General features: G+C 43.5%; 1 protein-coding gene across 1 annotated transcript; it reads left to right on the top strand.

Moving 5' to 3' along the window:
* Positions 1-16,073: 16,073 nt before the first annotated feature.
* LOC141040672 (uncharacterized) lies at positions 16,074-16,851 on the top strand. Its single transcript, XM_073506789.1, has 2 exons — positions 16,074-16,581; positions 16,760-16,851. The coding sequence occupies exons 1-2, from the start codon at positions 16,074-16,076 to the stop codon at positions 16,849-16,851; spliced, it is 600 nt and encodes a 199-aa protein (XP_073362890.1).
* Positions 16,852-21,034: the final 4,183 nt, after the last annotated feature.

The raw sequence follows: 21,034 nt of genomic DNA, 5'->3' as shown, positions 1-21,034 counted from the left end.
TGTACTGAAACATGTCTAGATACATCTATATTTTGACAAATGGAAGTCATGTATTGTGGAATGGAGGGAGTATATGATAACTTCATTAAGGGTACTAATGTTTTCTCTAAGTGTTATTAGCTTACGTCCCAAATGGTACCATTTCATAGTTTGTAGTGATAGAATATCACTTTGAATCCATAGATATGCCAGTACTACAAAAAGAGGGTTACGATACGTGAGGTAAAGGTTTTTTTTTTCAAAGTTCTTGAAGATTAGACTCCGAAAAGGTCAGAAGTCTCATAATTTCTCGTAGGAGTAAACCGGATCGGATTCAGATAGATAATGCTCATACTAATACCCTATTCAATTTTTTCTAAGATCCGGAAACGAGACAGATGTGTTATGAATGCAGATTCGAATATGGGATTATGTTGGACTAGGACATATGTTACAGTAACATAATGGACACATATCAGAAACAGACATATACGGCATGCATATATGAGGAATATATACATGTTCTGAACTAAAATTATACATAAACACCAGGCAAATATTAAAAATTATACACTTAACACATAAAAGCATTAGAGGGTACTAAAGTAGTCCAAATAAACTAGTAGAAGCACATGTCTCATGTCATCAGCATTAAATACAACTATTGCTAGTTAATACTTAAAACTTTAGCAAATAAATCATATAGCCATATTTAAAAGGTTGGATTATCCTGATAAAAAGGATTGTGCTAAATCATCGCATATTAGTAATACCCTATACCGTACTAGACAGACTCAGATTCAGACCGGATTGTGTTCAGATGTCAAAATTCTCTTACGATACCATGCCACCGAATTCGAAAATGTTTTCGGTCCAAAATCATCCTAACCATTTCTTCCTTACTTCCTAGCCTATATCTCTTTGTTTTCACTTGTTCAAACCTTCGAACCAATTCCCATTCGGAGCCTATGACTCCACTCTAGAGAGGTAGTAATTGTTGTTTGTGACATTCAGATCCTCTACGTGTATTCCATTTGGAACCTTTGAAGTAGTTGCAGTAGTGTATTGCGTGCTGTCTGGAACCTTTCAAACCATGCAGGTCGGTCCCTCCGAACCCCATCTATTAGCCCGAACCATGTTTCCTCTTCCATTCAGAGTTTCTAGGCACAGTTCCTTCAAATCTAAGTGTATGCATACTTGACAACTTTCATTCCGTTTGGTGGCTCCGAGCTAATCACTTAGTGCACACTGTTGTAAGTAAAAGTGTGTAGAGGTCAGATTTTTGGGTCCGGCCTCACTAGTGCAAAACCAGGATTTATCACCGGTTCGTAAGGGCCTTTAGTGCCGGTTCCGCAACCGGCACTAAAGAGTGAGGACTAAAGGTCCCCCTTTAGTACCGGTTCGGCTCGAACCGGCACTAAAGTGCACCCACGTGGCACGAGCCAACGCCAGGAGCAGGTAGCCCTTTAGTATCGGTTGGTAACACCAACCGGTACTACAATATTTGAGGGGGTTTTGGTTTTATTTTTTATTTTTCATTTAATTTGTTTTTTCGATTTAATATTTTTCTGTTTGCTAGTATTTTACGATACTACATATTGTACACGTTATATCATCGAATGTCTCACAACCACCATTATTCACACATACACATGCATGTATATATATATATATACAATTAGGTATATATACAATTTCTCCTACATGTTGCCTTGGTGCCTTCGGAGCACGATGACAAGTGGTTCATGGGGGCGGTAGCGGGTAATGGTATTCTCCTTTGGGATCTATGACCTGGTCGAGCAAAAATCCCGCTATTTTTTCTTGAAGTGCTCGTATGCACTCCGTTGGTAGGAGCTTCACCCCCACGTCTTGGAACTGTTAAGAAGGGGATCAATATGCATGCATGTGTATTAGTTGTGTGACTAGATATCGATAATCATGTAAAAATTGTGAATAGTGTTCTGTCAAACGTACCCATTGCAGTCTATCAGATTTGCTCCTTTCGGACGCCATCATGCGAATGTTCTCGCAAACGTAGAACGCACACACATCAGTCCCCGGTGCCTGCTTCAGGGCCTTTACGAGAATTGAATTTAATCAGGTAATATTAAATCAAGCATGACAATTAATTAATGGTATTGAAACAAGAATTAAAGAGATGGTAGCTAGCTAGCTAGTATTACTTAATTACTTACCTTGGGTCGATACCAAAACAGCTTTTCTGCCCATTTTCCTAAAGTCACCTTGATGAACTTTGCCCAAGCCCTGCCCACCGGCAAAGAAAATTAATAAAGGGGTTATTAAATAGTTCATATCAGGAAATGACGAACTAAATAGGCCGAGATATAGTTAATAATGATTGAAATTACCTGTTGACTATCCCCTTCAAGATGTTGTAGTCACTTTCTTTTTTAAATAGTGAGTCCAGTACTTTAACTTTTCCTTCTTCAACTTTAATGTCTAACAAGATCCAGTGGTAACTGCATGCACATACACGTTTGCATGTCTTAATTAAGCGGGCATGCGCATAACACTAATCAACTACCCTAAACCCTATACACTTAATTATTAACATCTAGCTAGCTAGTAAGCAAAAATAGAATTTGTAGTACAAGACAGTGTGACTCACAGGAAGTTGTAAGGAAGTAGTATATCTTTATTGGTATTGAGGCGGTTCAAGAACTCTAGCATTTTATTCTCTACATCTTGTCTATACCATTCCAATTTCCATGTGTATTCATTAACGGTATTTGAGTCAATGAACCCAATGCCATAGCGTCCAGCTTTTTTCATTTCATAGATCTTCATCCTGCATAATACCACAGAAAAGAATATAGTGAGGATAATTATAGGTAATGATCGATCAATGAGCACCAAAGTTAGCTTGAGACTTAAATTACAGAAATAAATCACTTACAGACAATAGCAACTGACGAGAGATTTGCCGAGTGCATCTTGATTGAATAACCGAAATAGTTCTGAATACTCAGCGGACAGAGCTAGCTTATGGAAGTAATGCTCTTCCTTGACTTTCGCCATGAGGGACTCTCGATTGGAACTCTTGGTAATGTTCATGTACCACTGATGCAATTCATACATTCTCGTTGGGAGGTTCTTGACCTCCTCGGGCTCGACCAAAGGTTGGCCCCGGACATATTTCCGTTTTATTTCCTCCTCTCTAAGGGGAGACATGGGCTCGATCTCGAGGTGTTGTCCAACACTGATATTGAGCATTTTAGCCTGGCTTTATGCTCCTCGGTTATTACCAGATTGTTCAGCCAGGGAACGGTTTGCCCACAATAATATAGGGCGCGCGTACTCTCATGTGTTGTTGGCACAACAAGCGGGGAACGGTTTTCCCGCATTTTTTGCCAGCTGTTTGTTGGCTCGAACTCGAGCTCGCTTCCTTCTGTAGTCGTGCTCGATGTGCCTTCCTGATTTGGCGCTCATAGTCTGAGTCAACGGGCTTGGGAGCTGGTGGTCTAACCATACGAATGAAGTGGTCAATCTTTTCCTCAGGCACTTTCTCCCTTGGCGGCGGTGCCGGTTTCGGTCCAAAATGGGCGTCCAATTGGGCCTGCACTATGCCTGCGTTTTTCTCCACGGTCATGTCGTAAGGCCTCTGAGGAAGAGGAGTGAGGCTTGGACCATATTTATATCGCTTGCCTCCGCCTGTACCTCCTGTACTACCTCGACTCGTACCGCTACGCACCATAGCTGCGGCGGCTCTCTTCTGCAATTGCTGAGGCGGCGGAGACGGCTGATGTGGCTGAGTTGGAGCAGGAGTCTGCTCACGCATTGGTGGACTTGGAGGAGCGGGAGTCTGCTGACACGGTGGCGGACTTCGAGGAGGAGTCGGCTCACGCGTTCGTGGACTTGGAGGAGCAGGAGTCTACTGACACGGTGGCGGACTTCGAGGAGGAGTCGGCTCACGCGTTCGTGGACTTGGAGGAGCAGGAGTCTGCTGACTCGGTGGCGGACTTCGAGGAGGAGCCGGCTGACGCGGTGTCGGTGGCCTTCGAAAGATGATGCAATCCCTTCTCCATAGGATGATACAATGTATGGCCTCTCCCAGTTTGTGCTCGTCGTCACCTCCAGGAATGTCAAGCTCTAGCCCCGAATATTGGTCCACCACCTCATCAACCAAGACACGAGCATAGCCCGCTGGAATCGGGTTGCAATGGAAGGTTGCTTCGGGGGTATTAGTAAAAGCAACAGCGTCCGCCACCTTCATGGATATGTTCTTCATTTTGAAGTGTAGCTCATAGTTAGTGTTCTCTATGATGTCATCCACAGGGTATCTATCCAGCAGTGCGTCGGCCGGGGCGGAACCAACGCTGCTTCTCGGCATGGATGGGACGGTGCTATCCAATGCTGGATCATCCGCTAGCTGCTGCCGCTGCTGAGACCCCCTTTCCTGGCTAAGTGAGTCGATCTGCTGCTGCTACCGCTGGAATTTGAGTGCCAAGTCCGCGTGCCTTGCTTCTAGGCCTTGAAGGCGTTCTGCTTCCTACTTCCTCTGCTCCTCCTCCAGCTTCCTCTTCTTCTCCTCCTCCATCTTCTTTCTTGCACGACACATGTAGTCGTCGTTCCATTCCGAAAAGCCCTCATACCAGGGAATAACGCCCTTGCCTCGTGTTCTTCCCGGGTGTTCAGGATTTCCCAGGGCGCGCGTAAGCTCGTCGTTCTCTCTGTTGGGCGTGAACGCCCCCTTTCGAGCATCTTCTATTGCGTCAAGTAACTTTTGTTCGGCTCCTTTTAGACTTGCCTTCTTCGAAACCAGGCCTGTCTTCGGGTCCAACGCCCCCCCCCCCATGCGCATAGAACCAAGTTCTGCACCTGGGGGGCCAGCTCCTAGTAACTGGAGTGACCCCTGCATCCACCATCTCTTGCTCAGACTTATCCCACTTAGGCATTGCCACCGCTTAGCCACCTGGCCCCAGCCTATGGAACTGCGTCTTTTTTGCGGCATTGGCCTTGTTTTTTCTCGACCGTTCCTTAGATAATTCTGATTCCTTGAATTTCGTGAAAGCGGGCCAGTGTTCTCTTTGCTTCTCCAGTGTTCCCTTGAATTCTGGAGTCTTCCTTTCTGCAGCGACGTAGTTGGCCCATACAGTTTTCTTGTGGGTGTTGAATGCAACTGCCATCTTCCTAAGAGCAGCGTCCTTGACTTTCTGCACATCTGCATCAGTGAAATGATCTGGTAGGGTGAAATGTTGAAGGAAATATGCCCTAGAGGCAATAATAAAGTTATTATTTAATTCCTTATATCATGATAAATGTTTATTATTCATGCTAGAATTGTATTAACCGGAAACATGATACATGTGTGAATACATAGACAAACAGAGTGTCACTAGTATGCCTCTACTTGACTAGCTCGTTGATCAAAGATGGTTATGTTTCCTAGCCATAGACATGAGTTGTCATTTGATTAACGGGATCATATCATTAGGAGAATGATGTGATTGACTTGACCCATTCCGTTAGCTTAGCACACGATCGTTTAGTATTCTGCTATTGCTTTCTTCATGACTTATACATGTTCCTATGACTATGAGATTATGCAACTCCCGTTTACCGGAGGAACACTTTGTGTGCTACCAAACATCACAACGTAACTGGGTGATTATAAAGGTGCTCTACAGGTGTCTCCGAAGGTACTTGTTGGGGTTGGCGTATTTCGAGATTACGATTTGTCACTCCGATTGTCGGAGAGGTATCTCTGGGCCCACTCAGTAATGCACATCACTATAAGCCTTGCAAGCATTCTAACTAATGAGTTAGTTGCGGGATGATGTATTACGGAACGAGTAAAGAGACTTGCCGGTAACGAGATTTAACTAGGTATTGAGATACCGACGATCGAATCTCGGGCAAATAACATACCGATGACAAAGGGAACAACTTATGTTGTTATGCGGTTTGACCGATAAAGATCTTCGTAGAATATGTGGGAGCCAATATGAGCATCCAGGTTCCGCTATTGGTTATTGACCGGAGACATGTCTCGGTCATGTCTACATAGTTCTCGAACCCGTAGGGTCCGCACGCTTAAAGTTAGATGACGGTTATATTATGAGTTTATGTGTTTTGATGTACCGAAGGAGTCCGGAGTCCCGGATGAGATCAGGGACATGACGAGGACTCTCGAAATGGTCGAGACGTAAACATCGATATATTGGACGACTATATTCGGACATCGGAAAGGTTCCGAGTGATTCGGGTATTTTTCGGAGTACCGGAGAGTTACGGGAATTCGTATTCGGCCTTAATGGGCCATACGGGAAAGGAGAGAAAGGCCCCAAACGGTGGCCGCACCCCTCCCCATGGACTAGTCCGAATTGGACTAGGGAGCGGGGCGCCCCCTTCCTTCCTTCTCCTTCTCCCTTCCCTTCTCCTACTCCAACAAGGAAAGGAGGAGTCCTACTCCCGGTGGGAGTAGGACTCCCCCACTTGGCGCGCCCTCCTCCTAGGCCGGCCGCCTCCCCCCTTGCTCCTTTATATATGGGGGTAGGGGGGCACCCCAAAGACACAACAATTGATCTCTTGATCTCTTAGCCGTGTGCGGTGCCCCCCTCCACCATAATCCACCTCAATAATATCGTAGCGGTGCTTAGGTGAAGCCATGCGTCGGTAGAACATCATCATCGTCACCATGCCGTCGTGCTGACGGAACTCTCCCTCAAAGCTCGGCTGGATCGGAGTTCGAGGGACGTCATTGAGCTGAACGTGTGCTGAACTCGAAGGTGCCGTACGTTCGGTACTTGGATCGGTCGGATCGTGAAGACGTACGACTACATCAACCGCGTTGTGCTAACGCTTCCGCTTTCGGTCTACGAGGGTACATGGACAACACTCTCCCCTCTCGTTGCTATGCATCACCATGATCTTGCGTGTGCGTAGAAATTTTTTGAAATTACTATGTTCCCCAACAGTGGTATCAGAGCCAGGTTTTATGCGTAGATGTCATATGCACGAGTAGAACACAAGTGAGTTGTGGGTGATATAAGTCATACTGCTTACCAGCATGTCATACTTTGGTTCGGCGGTATTGTTGGATGAAGCGGCTCGGACCGACATTACGCGTACGCTTACGCAAGACTGGTTCTACCGACGTGCTTTGCACATAGGTGGCTGGCGGGTGTCAGTTTCTCCAACTTTAGTTGAACCGAGTGTGGCTACGCCCGATCCTTGCGAAGGTTAAGACAACACCAACTTGACAAACTATCGTTGTGGTTTTGATGCGTAGGTAAGAACGGTTCTTGCTAAGCCCGTAGCAGCCACGTCAAACTTGCAACAACAAAGTAGAGGACGTCTAACTTGTTTTTGCAGGGCATGTTGTGATGTGATATGGTCAAAGCATGATGCTAAATTTATTGTATGAGATGATCATGTTTTGTAACCAAGTTATCGACAACTGGCAGGAGCCATATGGTTGTCGCTTTATTGTATGCAATGCAATCGCCCTGTAATGCTTTACTTTATCACTAAGCGGTAGCGGGTAGTCGTAGAAGCATAAGATTGGCGAGACGACAACGATGCTATGATGGAGATCAAGGTGTCACGCCGGTGACGATGGTGATCATGACGGTGCTTCGGAGATGGAGATCACAAGCACAAGATGATGATGGCCATATCATATCACTTATATTGATTGCATGTGATGTTTATCTTTTATGCATCTTATCTTGCTTTGATTGACGGTAGCATTATAAGATGATCCCTCACTAAATTATCAAAGTATAAGTGTTCTCCCTGAGTATGCACCGTTGCGAAAGTTCTTCGTGATGAGACACCACGTGATGATCGGGTGTGATAGGCTCTACGTTCAAATACAACGGGTGCAAAACAGTTGCACACGCAGAATACTCAGGTTAAGCTTGACGAGCCTAGCATATAACAGATATGGCCTCGGAACACGGAGACCGAAAGGTCGAGCGTGAATCATATAGTAGATATGATCAACATAGTGATGTTCACCGTTGAAACTACTCCATCTCACGTGATGATCGGACATGGTTTAGTTTATATGGATCACATGATCACTTAGGGGATTAGAGGGATGTCTATCTAAGTGGGAGTTCTTAAGTAATATGATTAATTGAACTTAAATTTATCATGAACTTAGTCCTGTTAGTATTAGCATATCTATGTTGTAGATCAATAGCTCGTGTTTAGCTCCCCTGTTTTGTTTTGATATGTTCCTAGAGAAAACTAAGTTGAAAGATGTTAGTAGCAATGATGCGGACTTGGTCCATGATCTGAGGATTAACCTCATTTCTACACAGAAGTATTATGTCCTTGATGCACCGCTAGGTGACAGAACTATTGCAGGAGCAGATGCAGACGTTATGAACGTTTTGACAAAAGCTCGGTATGATAACTACTTGATAGTTTAGTGCACCATGCTTAACGGCTTAGTATCGGGACTTCAAAGACGTTTTGAACGTCATGGACCATATGAGATGTTCCAGGAGTTGAAGTTAATATTTCAAGCAAATACCCGAGTTGAGAGATATGAAGTCTCCAACAAGTTCTATAGCTAAAAGATGGAGGAGAATAGCTCAAGCAGTGAGCATGTGCTCAGATTGTCTGGGTACTACAATCACTTGAATCAAGTGGGAGTTAATCTTCCAGATAAGACAGTGATTGGCAGAGTTCTCTGGTCACTATCACAAGGTTACTAGAACTTCGTGATGAACTATAATATGCAAGGGATAACGGAAACGATTCCCAAGCTCTTCGTGATGCTGAAATCGACGAAGGTAGACATCAAGAAAAACATCAAGTGTTGATGGTTGACAAGACCACTAGTTTCAAGAAAAGGGCAAAGGGAAGAAGGGGAACTTCAAGTAGAACGGCAAGCGAGTTGCTGCTCAAGTGAAGAAGCCCAAGTCTGGACCTAAGCCTGAGACTAAGTGCTTCTACTGCAAAGGGACTGGTCACTGGAAGCGGAACTGCCCCAAGTATTTGGTGGATAAGAAGGATGGAAAAGTGAACAAAGCTATATTTGATATACATGTTATTGATGTGTACTTTACTAGTGTTAATAGCAACCCCTCGGTATTTGATACTGGTTCAGTTGCTAAGAGTAGTAACTCGAAACGGGAGTTGCAGAATGAAAAGAGACTAGTTAAGGGTGAAGTGACGATGTGTATTGGAAGTGGTTCCAAGGTTGATATGATCATCATCGCACACTCCCTATACTTTCGGGATTAGTGTTGAACCTAAAATAAATGTTATTTAGTGTTTGCGTTGAGCATGAATATGATTGGATCATGTTTATTGCAATACGGTTATTCATGTAAGTTAGAGAATAATTGTTGTTCTGTTTACATGAATAAAACCTTCTATGGTCATACACCCAATGAAAATGGTTTGTTGTTTCTCGATCGTGGTGATACACATTTTCATAATATTGAAGCCAAAAGATGCAAAGTTAATAATGATAGTGCAACTTATTTGTGGCACTGCCGTTTAGGTCATATTGGTGTAAAGCGCATGAAGAAACTCCATACTAATGGACTTTTGGAATCACTTGATTATGAATCACTTGATACTTGCGAACCATGCCTCATGGGCAAGATGACTAAGACTCCGTTCTCCGGAACAATGGAGCGAGCAACTGACTTATTGGAAATAATACATACTGATGTATGCGATCCGATGAGTGTTGAGGCTCGCGGCGGGTATCGTTATTTTCTGACCTAAACAGATGATTTGAGCAGATATGGGTATATCTACTTGATGAAACATAAGTCTCAAACATTTGAAAAGTTCAAAGAATTTCAGAGTGAAGTGGAAAATCATCGTGACAAGAAAATAAGGTTTCTACGATCTGATCGCGGAGACAAATATTTGAGTTACGAGTTTGTTCTTCAATTAAAACAATGTGGAATAGTTTCACAAATTCGTGCCACCTGGAACACCACAGTATAATGGTGTGTCCGAACGTCATAACCGTACTTTATTGGATATAGTGCAATCTATGATGTTTCTTACCGATTTACCACTATAGTTTTGGGGTTATGCATTAGAGACAGCTGCATTCACGTTAAAAAAAGGGCACCATCTAAGTCCGTTTGAGACGACACCGTATGAACTGTGGTTTGGCAAGAAACCAAAGTTGTCGTTTCTTAAAGTTTGGGGTTGCGATGCTTATAAGAAAAAGTTGCATCCTGATAAGCTCAAACCCAAATCGGAGAAATGTGTCTTCATAGGATACCCAAAGGAGACAATTGGGTACACCTTCTATCACAAATCCGAAGGCAAGATATTCATTGCTGAGAATGGATCCTTTCTAGAGAAGGAGTTTCTCTTGAAAGAAGTGAGTGGGAGGAAAGTAGAACTTGATCAGGTAACTGTACCTGCTCCTTTATTGGAAAGTAGTTCATCACAGAAATTTGTTCCTGTGACTCCTACACCAATTAGTGAGGAAGCTAATGATGATGATCATGTAACTTCAGATCAAGTTACTACCAAACCTCGTAGGTAAACCAGAGTGAGATCCACACCAGAGTGGTACGGTAATCCTGTTTTGGAGGTCATGTTACTTGACCATGACGAACCTACGAACTATGAGGAAGCGATGATGAGCCTAGATTCCGCGAAATGGCTTGAGGCCATGAAATCTGAGATGAGATCCATGTATGAGAACAAAGTATGGACTTTGATTGACTTGCCCAATGATCGGCGAGCCATTCATATTAAATGGATCTTCAAGAGGAAGACAGACGATGATAGTAGTGTTACTATCTACAAAGCTAGAATTGTCGCAAAAAGGTTTTCGACAAGTTCAAGGTGTTGACTACGATGAGAGTTTCTCACTCGTATCTATGCTTAAGTCTGTCTGAATCATGTTAGCAATTGCCGCATTTTATGAAATCTGGAAAATGGATAAACAAAACTGCATTCCTTAATGGATTTATTAAAGAAGAGTTGTATATGATGCAACCAGAAGGTTTTGTCAATCCTAAAGTTGCTAACAAAATATGCAAGCTCCAGTGATCCATCTATGGACTGGTGCAAGCATCTCGGAGTTGGAATATACGCTTTGATAAGTTGATCAAAGGATATAGTTTTATACAGACTTGCGGTGAAGCCTGTATTTACAAGAAAGTGAGTGGGAGCACTACAACATTTCTGATAAGTATATGTGAATGACATATTGTTGATCGGAAATAATGTAGAATTATTCTGCAAAGCATAAAGGAGTGTTTGAAAGGAGTTTTTCAAAGAAAGACCTCGCTGAAGCTGCTTACATATTGAGCATCAAGATCTATAGAGATAGATCAACACGCTTGATAAGTTTTTTCAATGAGTACATACCTTAACAAGATTTTGAAGTAGTTCAAAATGGAACAGTCAAAGAAAAAGTTCTTGCTTGTGTTACAAGGTGTGAAATTGAGTAAGACTCAAAGCCCGACCACAGCAGAAGATAGAAAGAGAATGAAAATCATTCCCTATGCCATAGGTTCTACAAAGTATGCCATGCTGTGTACCAGATCTATTGTATACCCTACCACTGAGTTTGGCAAGGGAGTACAATAGTGATCTAGGAGTAGATCACTGGACAACGGTCAAAATTATCCTTAGTGGAGATGTGTTCGGTGAGTGTTGTTAGTTTCTCGTCGTCCATGGCAGGAGGTTTGCGGTGGTGAACTGCGGCCGGCGAGAAACTTTCGAGGAAGAGGATGCAAATGGAGTCGGAAAAGGGAAAGGGATGTTTTGTCGTGCAAAAAAGGAAACCGCCAAAGAGTAGTTGCTAGTCACCCGGTGGTTCTAGGCGTAGATTTTCGGGAACATGGATTTGTTTTATCTGTTTTTTTTAAGATTTTCACTTATCTTGTTCGTTGAATTTTTTTTTATTCGTTGGGTGCTGCATGCGTGATCCATATGTGCGTATTCCATCTTTGGCTGTGAAAGTAGTCCTGTAAATGGTAGAACACTCAGCAGATGCATGGTCGTGCCTTTGTTGTGAAAACATTTTTTTCAATGAACAATCTTCCTTGGTTCGGGAGGCACTGTTGTTATGTTATTCGGTGCACAAGTGTGTGTTTAGGAAAAGTTGAAGTAAATATAGTTTGGACTTGAAAACGGAGTCCTGTTTGGTTTTTAATTGAGATATGTTTCACTAGATGGTTTGAATAAGTTTGATAACATGGTATTGCTATAGGTTTTGAATCAAAAACTGATTCTTGTTTCGTTTGATTTTTGAAAATGATTCTTTCTGTTTTTTTGTTTTTTGAATTATGATTTTTTCGCATGGATCATTCCGATTGTTCAAATAGTATTTGTTGCAAAGGATCATTCCGATGGTTGAAACAGCAAGTTGAGTGTCCGTAAGAGCTACATAAGTTGCAAAAGATCATTCTGATAGTTCAAGCAAGCACATGGTCCATAATAGTTACATTACTCTACCATCCTAACTAGCAAACTTATAGTAACCAGTGTTTTGCTGCTAGAGGCATCATCATGAAATGAGCGCTGACATCCTAGGAGATACACTGCTTGCTTCCATTTTAGGTGCTGGTTCCGACGGAATCTACAGAATGCGTTGAATGATGATGGACACAGTACGGTCATGGCGCTCTTTGAAAGTGATTAGAACAACGTTCTTTTCAACAAAGGATGCAGCTGATATGAAGTCTCTGAAAGAAGACTTTTCTATTACCATCTTGCCGTCGTTTTTGGAGATGTAGTACGACGAAGGAGTGATGACATGGGTAGGTTCATCAGGAGCTTCAAGGGTCACCCTGCCATTGGTTGGCATGTCCACCCATCTCTTCAGTGTCGAGACAACGCTCCTCGGAATTTTCTTGAAGAAATCGAAATTAAATAGAAATTAAAACCGTTGATTTGTCACTTGGATAATAAATAAAAAGAATGGCTGAATACGGTGAGTGCGCAAACATTAAGAAATTCCATATTGAAAGTAATATAATTCTTGGCATGTTCAGGTTTGTGTGTAAACAGATAAAACAACATATTAAGAGAACATCAAAAGTTTTGTTGTTTTAGGTTTGAATAAATAGGTTCTTTATAATTTTACATATGAGCAAAATACGTTTGGTATTTTAACAAGCACAGTTGTAACCAACCATGACGCAGTCTTTGGTGTTAGTGGGAGTCAATACGTGGACAAATGGACGGCAACGGATGAAAGTATCTCCGAAAAGGCGTTGTAGAAAGAATCGTGTCTCATCGTAGGTAAGCTCAATATCCTTAGAGTAGACACAGCAGTGAACATGGTCGAAATCGTCAGAAGAAAGATCACCGAGAGCTAGAAAAAGAAAAAGATTTTAAAGTTAGATAAAGTTATATCCAACACGGGGTTAATATTATTCAGTTCGATTCATGCATATAAAATTATAGTGAAAGAAGATAAGTTTCTAATATAAAATACCTACCAACGTGGGGTAATGGAAGCAGCCTTTTGTCATCCCCGATATGTTTGTAATTCGAGATTGAGACCCTCATCTGGTAGTTCAAATTCTATGCGGTCTCCAGCACGAAGTTCATAATCAGCCGCAAAGATGTTCCACTCAGCCCGCAGAACTTTGTGAAGTTCGCCCTATGCTTAAACAAAGCATTGTAAGACCTTCCTTCATGTGTAAGAAGGGCTGGCTCTACCTGCTGTTTACGCAATTTTCTTGCTTCTTTCTTCCTCTCTTCAATGTATTCAGCGAGAAAAGCTCTGATATTACAAGGTACATACTGGAAAAAATAGTGCAAATAACAACCTGTAAGTATAAATTTGAACTCGCGTACTATTAATGTTAAAAGTTTTCTTAAATTGGATATGAATTTTTGATAAGAATTACAGATAACAACATAATTGTATTATAAATTAATGGATGCAGATTTTTGGCATATGTTGACTAATTTTAATTAGAACTGAAGATGCATTATAGTAATCAAGGCATAGGCAGGCAAAACTAATGGACTATATTAATCAGGGCATAGGCAGGCAAACTAATGGAAAATGAAAACACAAGGCAGGTGCGAAGAAGTGGTAGCAGGGGAACCTAGTGTAGGTGCAACGGGGTATGAGTGACAGTGACGATTTCTACTGTGTTGTAAGCAACTAATATGTTAGTGATGCTTACTAACCATGCGGCTCCAGCAATTTTCATCAAGAATAACCTCAAACTCCTGGAGAACTTCAGGGTGTGGTTCGCAAGGGCCGCCTGGTTGGCGGCAGGTAGGGCAAATCATACCTAAATAATTCAGAACAACTATGTTAAGAAAACAAGAATATCATAACAATTTAAAAACAAGCTTCAACGTCGAAGGTAGACAACGACTAGCTTCAACTATGTTAGCCATATTGAAGGCAGGCAACAACTACAAATTTACCAGAAATCTTCTCATCTACTCCTTCCAGAAAGCAGTATGACAGAGTTTATAACACTTGTTTAGAATTTTTCAAATGGTATTTATATTCCTTTAGAGAATGAAGTCGTTGTACCGGATCTGATGCTTCAATAACTATCAAATGAAAAACCTAAATGTAAAACGTAAATACGGATCGGAGCATGCTGCTTACGCATATGCTTTTTACCTGGGAGAGAAGAAGAACGAGGGTTGACGAACGGAGATTGGGGTAGGGGAAGCTTAGGGCAAGCACACACTGCTAGCAAATCTACGAGAGAAGCACGGCTTAGAAGTTAATCAAGAGACCCAATAAAAACTCTACAATAACTTGTTTGAAATGAGACTGTGTGCGGGGAAGAAGCACGAACCCTAGAAGTAGGCGGACGGGTAAGGCAGATGGGTTGTGATGGGAAGCTTAGGGCAAGCACCCACGGCCAGCAATCTACGAGAGAAGCATGGCTTAGAAATTAATCGATTGTGTGCGGGTTAGAAGCACGAACCCTAGAAGCAGGCGACGGAGAAGGCAAATGAGTTGTGATGTGGCTGAGGGAGTCGGAGCTTATTGAAATATAAAGGAGACGGGAGAGAGCAAGAGTAGTAATGAGTGCTTCTTGTTTTATTTTTTATTCTGCGAAATGGAATGAATGCTGGTTGTAGATGGTGTGCGTGCATTCCGAGGTGTTGTGGCGACACAAGATGTTTGACTCGTCCAGCTGCCTCCCATTATAGTTGTCTAGCTGTGCTGCCTCCCAGCGGAGTCTTTTACGTGCCTATCCTGCCTCACATACTTTTTGTGAGGCACGGTTATACATACTGAAAAGCATACTCGTGCTTCTGTGTTTTAATTTTTTTAATCACATGTTTAATCAGATATGCTTGGGTGTGTCTTCAGGAGAGGAACGGTGATGATGTTATTAGATGCACGGTCGTTGTAGCAGGAGAGGCATGGTCGATACATCGGGGAGGCAAATTGAGGAGAGGCATGATGGTTCCTAATGAGAGGCACTTTTGTATCTGGAATGGAGTCACGGTTCGTGACTCTGTTATTGCAATTTTTTTTGAAGCAGTCGTTGACCCAGGGAGCCACTGTTTTTATGTACGTTGGGTTCAGGCGGGAATATGTATGATAGCCCATAGTTATTTGTATGTGAGAAGCATGGATGTGCTTTTGTTTTGGCAATGTTTTCGGTTGTATGCAGACATAGAGATGCAGGTCCGTTGATATTACTGAGGTTTGTCTTTAAGCAAAGTGGAGGCACGCGTGTGGCTTTTGTGCTGGCCGAACCGTGCTTCTATTTTTGTTTAGTCCCCGTGTAGTATTTGTACGACGGGGTCATCTTGTTTGCTTCCTCTCATTGTTCTCTCGGTCAAAAGATGTGCTGGTGACCGATGGGATGGCTATTTATTGTTAGTATTCATTGTGCCAGATACGGTGCTAGAGTTAATCTAGAGGCTCCTCGATTACAACGTGGCAGCCGTGACTTTTAAGTGCATGGTTTCATAAGCTGCAGAAGCACAACCGTCCATTCACACCGTTCCCGATGCAATTTAATGGGCGCATGGTAACCGAGTCGTCTCTCCCCAAGGTTAAGTAGTGGTCTATTGCGGGAGTTTATCGCTTCTTATTCTCTGCAGAGAAGTGCAGTTAGCTCCCGTCATCCTCGCCTCGTACGAGAAGCACAGTCAAACTCCATTGTCGTCTCACCCTCGCTTCCATGGACGACTTCAGGAACACTACTGAGCATCTCTTTATAGATGTCGATGGTAATACCAAGCTCGAGGTGTTGTACACCAACGAGCCCTACAAGGTGGAGGAGATTCTTACTCTCTATGAGGAATGGCTGTGTGAGGACAGGTACAAGTTTGTTGGTCTTGATCTGGAGTACACACGAGAGGATTATTTTGATCGTAGTAGAAAAGTCGCCATTATGCAACTGGCGATGCGCAAGCATGTTCTTGTCTATCACTTGTGCAAGGCCAGGACGGAGTGCGCTGCTCTGAAGGATTTCCTTCGGAACAAAGGTATAATTTCCGCTAGTGTCGACGTCAGGAACGATAGGGATGTTCTTGCAAACAGTTACCTCAAACTCCCAAGAGAGTGTCACATCGACCTTCAAGAGGAGCTCATTATCAAAGGACGCAATCTAAGGGATTCCATGGCAGATTTGGCAGGAGCCGTCATAAACAAATCTTACTTGAGTATGAAGTCGTCTTTTCCACAAGGTCTGCATGACTACTGGGAATGGAAGCCGCTTTCCCTTGAACACCTGAAATATGCGGCAATTGTAAGTGAAAATTTCGTTTTTTATGATTTTCTATCTTTATATTTTTGTTTTATTGCAACAATAGTACTTTTTCCCCTTTACATATATCTTCATTCTCATCCGCTTTTTGTTTTCAGATGGGTATGTCAGCTACGAGCTCTACCGCCGAGTTCTGTCTGTGAAGGACATGATGCATCCTCGTTGTCTTCCCGACCCCAGATGTCGTTGATGCTTCTGAGCAGAACTCCAACTGAGTAGAATGGTCACGGTGGTCTGAGAAGAATGGACTCCTGGAAGACTTTCATTTCTCTTTTTGTATAATTAATGAGTACTTTTAGCTCAAACCTATGGAGTACCGTCTCATGTTATGTGAATATAATTTCTTATGTTTTTTCATGATACAAGTTCATTGTTGACGTTTGCGCGAGTTCATGTACTTTTAGAGAACCTGTTGAAGTGGCGCATATGTATCGTTTGGGAGAAGCACGCTTTGTTTTGGCTTATATTCAGTGCCGTTTGTTTGTGTTTGTATTGTTGTCTTTTACACGTTCGCACAAGAGAGGCACGTCTGCTAACGTACGAGGCAACATTTTAGTTTCCTGTTTTTGTGTGCTTTAGGACCGTGCCTTGAGAATCCGGACATCTGTGTCTGTTCAGGCTTCACTTCCGTGGCTTCTTTCCGTCTATGCATGTACCTCACGTGACACACGCCATGTCTGTACGTGCTGGTTTCACACGGCAGTTCCTCTTGACACTACACAACCGTGCCTTTGCCACCACTATTTTGTGCATCCAGGTGGTTTGTACCCGTGCCTCGAGAACTATGAGAAGCCGCAATTCCGTGCCTGTATACGCTTTAATTCCGTGTCTCCTGTACGTGCATTTGCGTGTCTCAGGCGTCATGCTGGCTGTGACTCTACGTGCCTCTGGTGCCAGATGCCCGTCTGTGAGGGGACGCATATGTATTGTTTGGGAGAAGCGTGTTTTTTGTTTGGCTTATATTCACCGCCGTTTGTTTGTGTTTGTACTGTTGTGTTTTACACATCCGCACAAGAGAGGCACGTCTGGTAACGTACGAGGCAACATTTTCAGTTTCCTGTCTTTGTGTTCTTCGGGACCGTGCCTCTAGAAGCTCGGCATCCGTGTCTGTGGAGGCTTCACTGCCGTGGCTTCTTTTCCGCTATTCGTGTACCTCACGTGACACACGCGATGTCTCTATGTGGTGGTGTCACACGGCAGTTTCTCTTCAGACTACTCAACCGTGCCTCTGCCACCACTCTTTTGTGCGTCCAGGTGGTTTGTACCCGTGCCTCAAGAACGCCAATTTCAAAGCCGTACATGTGCGCCAAAAGCCGCAATTCCGTGCCTGTATACGCTTAAGTTCTGTGCGTCCTGTACCTGCATTCGCTTGTCTCAGGAACCACGCTGGCTGTGACTCTACGTGCCTGTGGTGCCAGACGCCCGTCCGTGAGGGGATGCGGTGGCTGTGATTCGTCGTGCCTGTGCTTGTACACGCCCGTGCCTCTGGACACTTTAAAACTATGGCTCTTTCCCTTCTCCCGTTGATTCGCTGTTTGTATTTGATGTATCTGACGTGATACACGTCACGACTCTATGTGTCTGCAGTGTCACATGGCTGTCCCTCTTGAGAGTTTGCAACCGCGCCTCTCGAACAGAGTGTTCTTACCGATGCCTCTGCCACCTCTGTTTTTTGCATCCAGAGGATTTGTACATGTGCCTCGAGAATGCCAATTCGAAAACCGTGCTTGTGCGTCGGAGAAGCTGCAATTCCGTGTCTGTACGTAGAGGGTGTGTAGCCGTGGCTCGAGAACGTCAATTGCAAGGCCGTATTCGTGCCTTGCCAAGCCGAAGCACGTGCCTGTAGAGGCTACGTTTCCGTGCCTTCGTTGCCTGCATTCACGTGTTTCCGGCGAGTTGCTGCCTGTATCTCTACGTGCCTGTGGTGATACCCGTGCCTGTGGAATAGGCACGTATGTGCATCATGTGCGTGCATACCCGTGCCTGTGGGATAGACATGTATGTGCGTCTTGTGCCTGCATACCCGGGCCTCACGTGAAACCAGCCTTGACTATAGAGGGACAGATGTTGTGAATCTAGCTAGATGAGGCACAGATGAGTTTTGGCCTTCGGATCTAAGGTGTACGGCTGGCTGTTCGTTTGCTTCATTGGATTCTTCCGTCGGTGGTCTTTGTTCAAAGGAGGAATTGATGACCGATGTGCCGGCTGTTCGATGTGACTATTCCATGTGTCAGTTACCGTAAAATAAAGTTAGAGGCTCCTCGATTTCTCCACGGCATCAAATATATGTGCACAGCCGTGACTTTACGAAGTGCATGGTTTCATGAGCTTCAGAAGCACAACCGTCTATTCGCTGTTCCTAGTTCACACGTTAATGCGCATTGTAACTCAAACGTCCCTCGCCAAGGTTAAATACCGGCCGTGTTTGTGAGGTCTTCACGTCGTATTGTAGCCACAGAACATCAGTCAGTTCCCACCCTCCTCACCACTCCCAAACCTTGTCGCAGGGTCTCAGGAATCTCCATTGGCACCTTGCTGCTTGCTGCCATGGATGACTTTTTGAACACCACCGAGTACCATCCTATAGTTGCCGATGGTAACACGAAGCTCGACGTGTGGTACACGAACGAGCCTGGCAAGGTGGAGGAGATCATTGCCTTGTACGAGGACTAGTTGCGCGAGGAGAAGCACAAGTTTGTTGGTCTTGGCATGGAGTTCACGCGAAAGGATTGTTACGGGCGTAGAAAAGTCACCGTCATGGAACTGGCTATGCGGAATCTTGTTTTGGTCTATCACTTCTGCAGGGCCAGGACGGAGTGCCCTGCCCTGAAGGATTTCCTTGAGAATAGAGGTATAACTTTCTCTAATGTGGGCGTCAGGAATATTAGAGATGCTCTTTTTCAAGATTTCATCAGAATTCCAGAAGGGTACCACATCGACATCCAAGAGAAGTTTATGATCAAAGGCCGCGAAGAAAGGGACTCCATGGAGGACTTAGCAGGAGCCATCATTGACGAATCTTATTCGAAGCTGGAGTCATCTTTTCCAGAACTTCTTCGTCACTACTGGGATTGGAAGCCACTTACTTTAATTTGATCACCTGAAATATGGAGCTACTGTAAGTGAATATTTCATTTTCATTAGTTTCTGCCTTTGTTGGTAGAACAATACTTATTTTTTTGTATATTCATGTTTTCATTTGCTTTTCCTTTAGGAAGGGTATGTGAGCTATGAGCTATACCGCCGGTTTCTGTCGATGAGGGACATCCTGCATCGTCGCTGTCTTCCTGATCTCAGATGGCGAGGACGTTTCTGAGGAGTAGTCCAGGTGGAAGTGCTGGCAAGATGGATTGTGTGATGAATTAGTTATTTGATAGTTATTTTATGGGGTAATATTACATAGACTGATGAATTTGTAATTGTGGTGGTTTTATTTTGAACCGGATGGAGTTAACTAGTTTGGAAATTTAAGTTTATTTTCGTTCCATTATGTTTTTCTTGATTGGGTGCCTTCAAGAATATTTTCCTCTATGATTTTTCGCTTTGTGTTTGTACTGTGGTTGGCACGGTTGTTTTTATATTGAATATACGGTTGTGGTTGTGTGTTTGAAATGTTTTTATGTAGAGCTTGAGTGTGTTTAAGATTCTTCAGATTTTCTCATTGTGTTGTCTGTTTCAATATATGTTGTCTGTTTTAGGCTCGGTAATCCAGTGTGATACTTGTTGTGGGAGTATTGTGTTAGCGACGGTTGCGTTTCTGTGTTTCAATTATTGTGGTGGTACTTTGATTTTGAAAGGCATGGCCGTGAAGGCATTGCATGCATTGTCGTATGTTTGGTAGAGGCGTTATCCTTCCTTTGGGTATTAAATTCGGAGAGGGACTGCGTTATGTCAGTATGAGTTACTGTCATGGTTGTATGTTCTGTAATATTTCTAGTTAGTCTGCTAGTGAAGTCACGTCTGTCTAGTTAGTGGAGGCATGTCCTATGTTATGTTGAGTCAGAGTTCTGTCTGTTGTTCGCAAATGCTTTCTCTTACACGTTCGCTCGGAGAGGCACGTCTACGATGTTATTCAAAGGCACGGGCGTGCCTTTCTTTCGAAACGTTTGCTTTCACTTATTTGCTGAGAGAGACTCGTCGTTGAAACTTGTGAGGTCACGGACCTTTTATAGTTGAAGTCACGGTCATTCTTCTGTTTTGGTATTTTTTCAGTTTAGTCGTCTATCACAGAGGATGGTTCTTCTTTCGTTAACTTGAGCCACGGCCGTGCTTCCATGACTCATTTGGCTTGGAGAGGCACCAACTATCGAGAGGGGACGGTCCTGTGTTAACTGGTGGCGCACTTGTGTGTGCCAGCTTAGTTGTCCGTGGTA

The sequence above is a fragment of the Aegilops tauschii genome, chromosome 2, assembly GCF_002575655.3.
Source record: "Aegilops tauschii subsp. strangulata cultivar AL8/78 chromosome 2, Aet v6.0, whole genome shotgun sequence".
NCBI lineage: Eukaryota > Viridiplantae > Streptophyta > Magnoliopsida > Poales > Poaceae > Aegilops > Aegilops tauschii.
This window is presented reverse-complemented; position numbering and strand designations above follow the sequence as displayed.

Coding starts and splice junctions, on each gene's coding strand:
- LOC141040672 (XM_073506789.1), top strand. CDS start 16,074: ATGGACGACTTCAGGAACACTACTGAGCATCTCTTTATAGATGTCGAT. Junction 16,582..16,759: donor GAAGTCGTCTTTTCCACAAG/GTCTGCATGACT, acceptor TTTTGTTTTCAG/ATGGGTATGTCAGCTACGAG.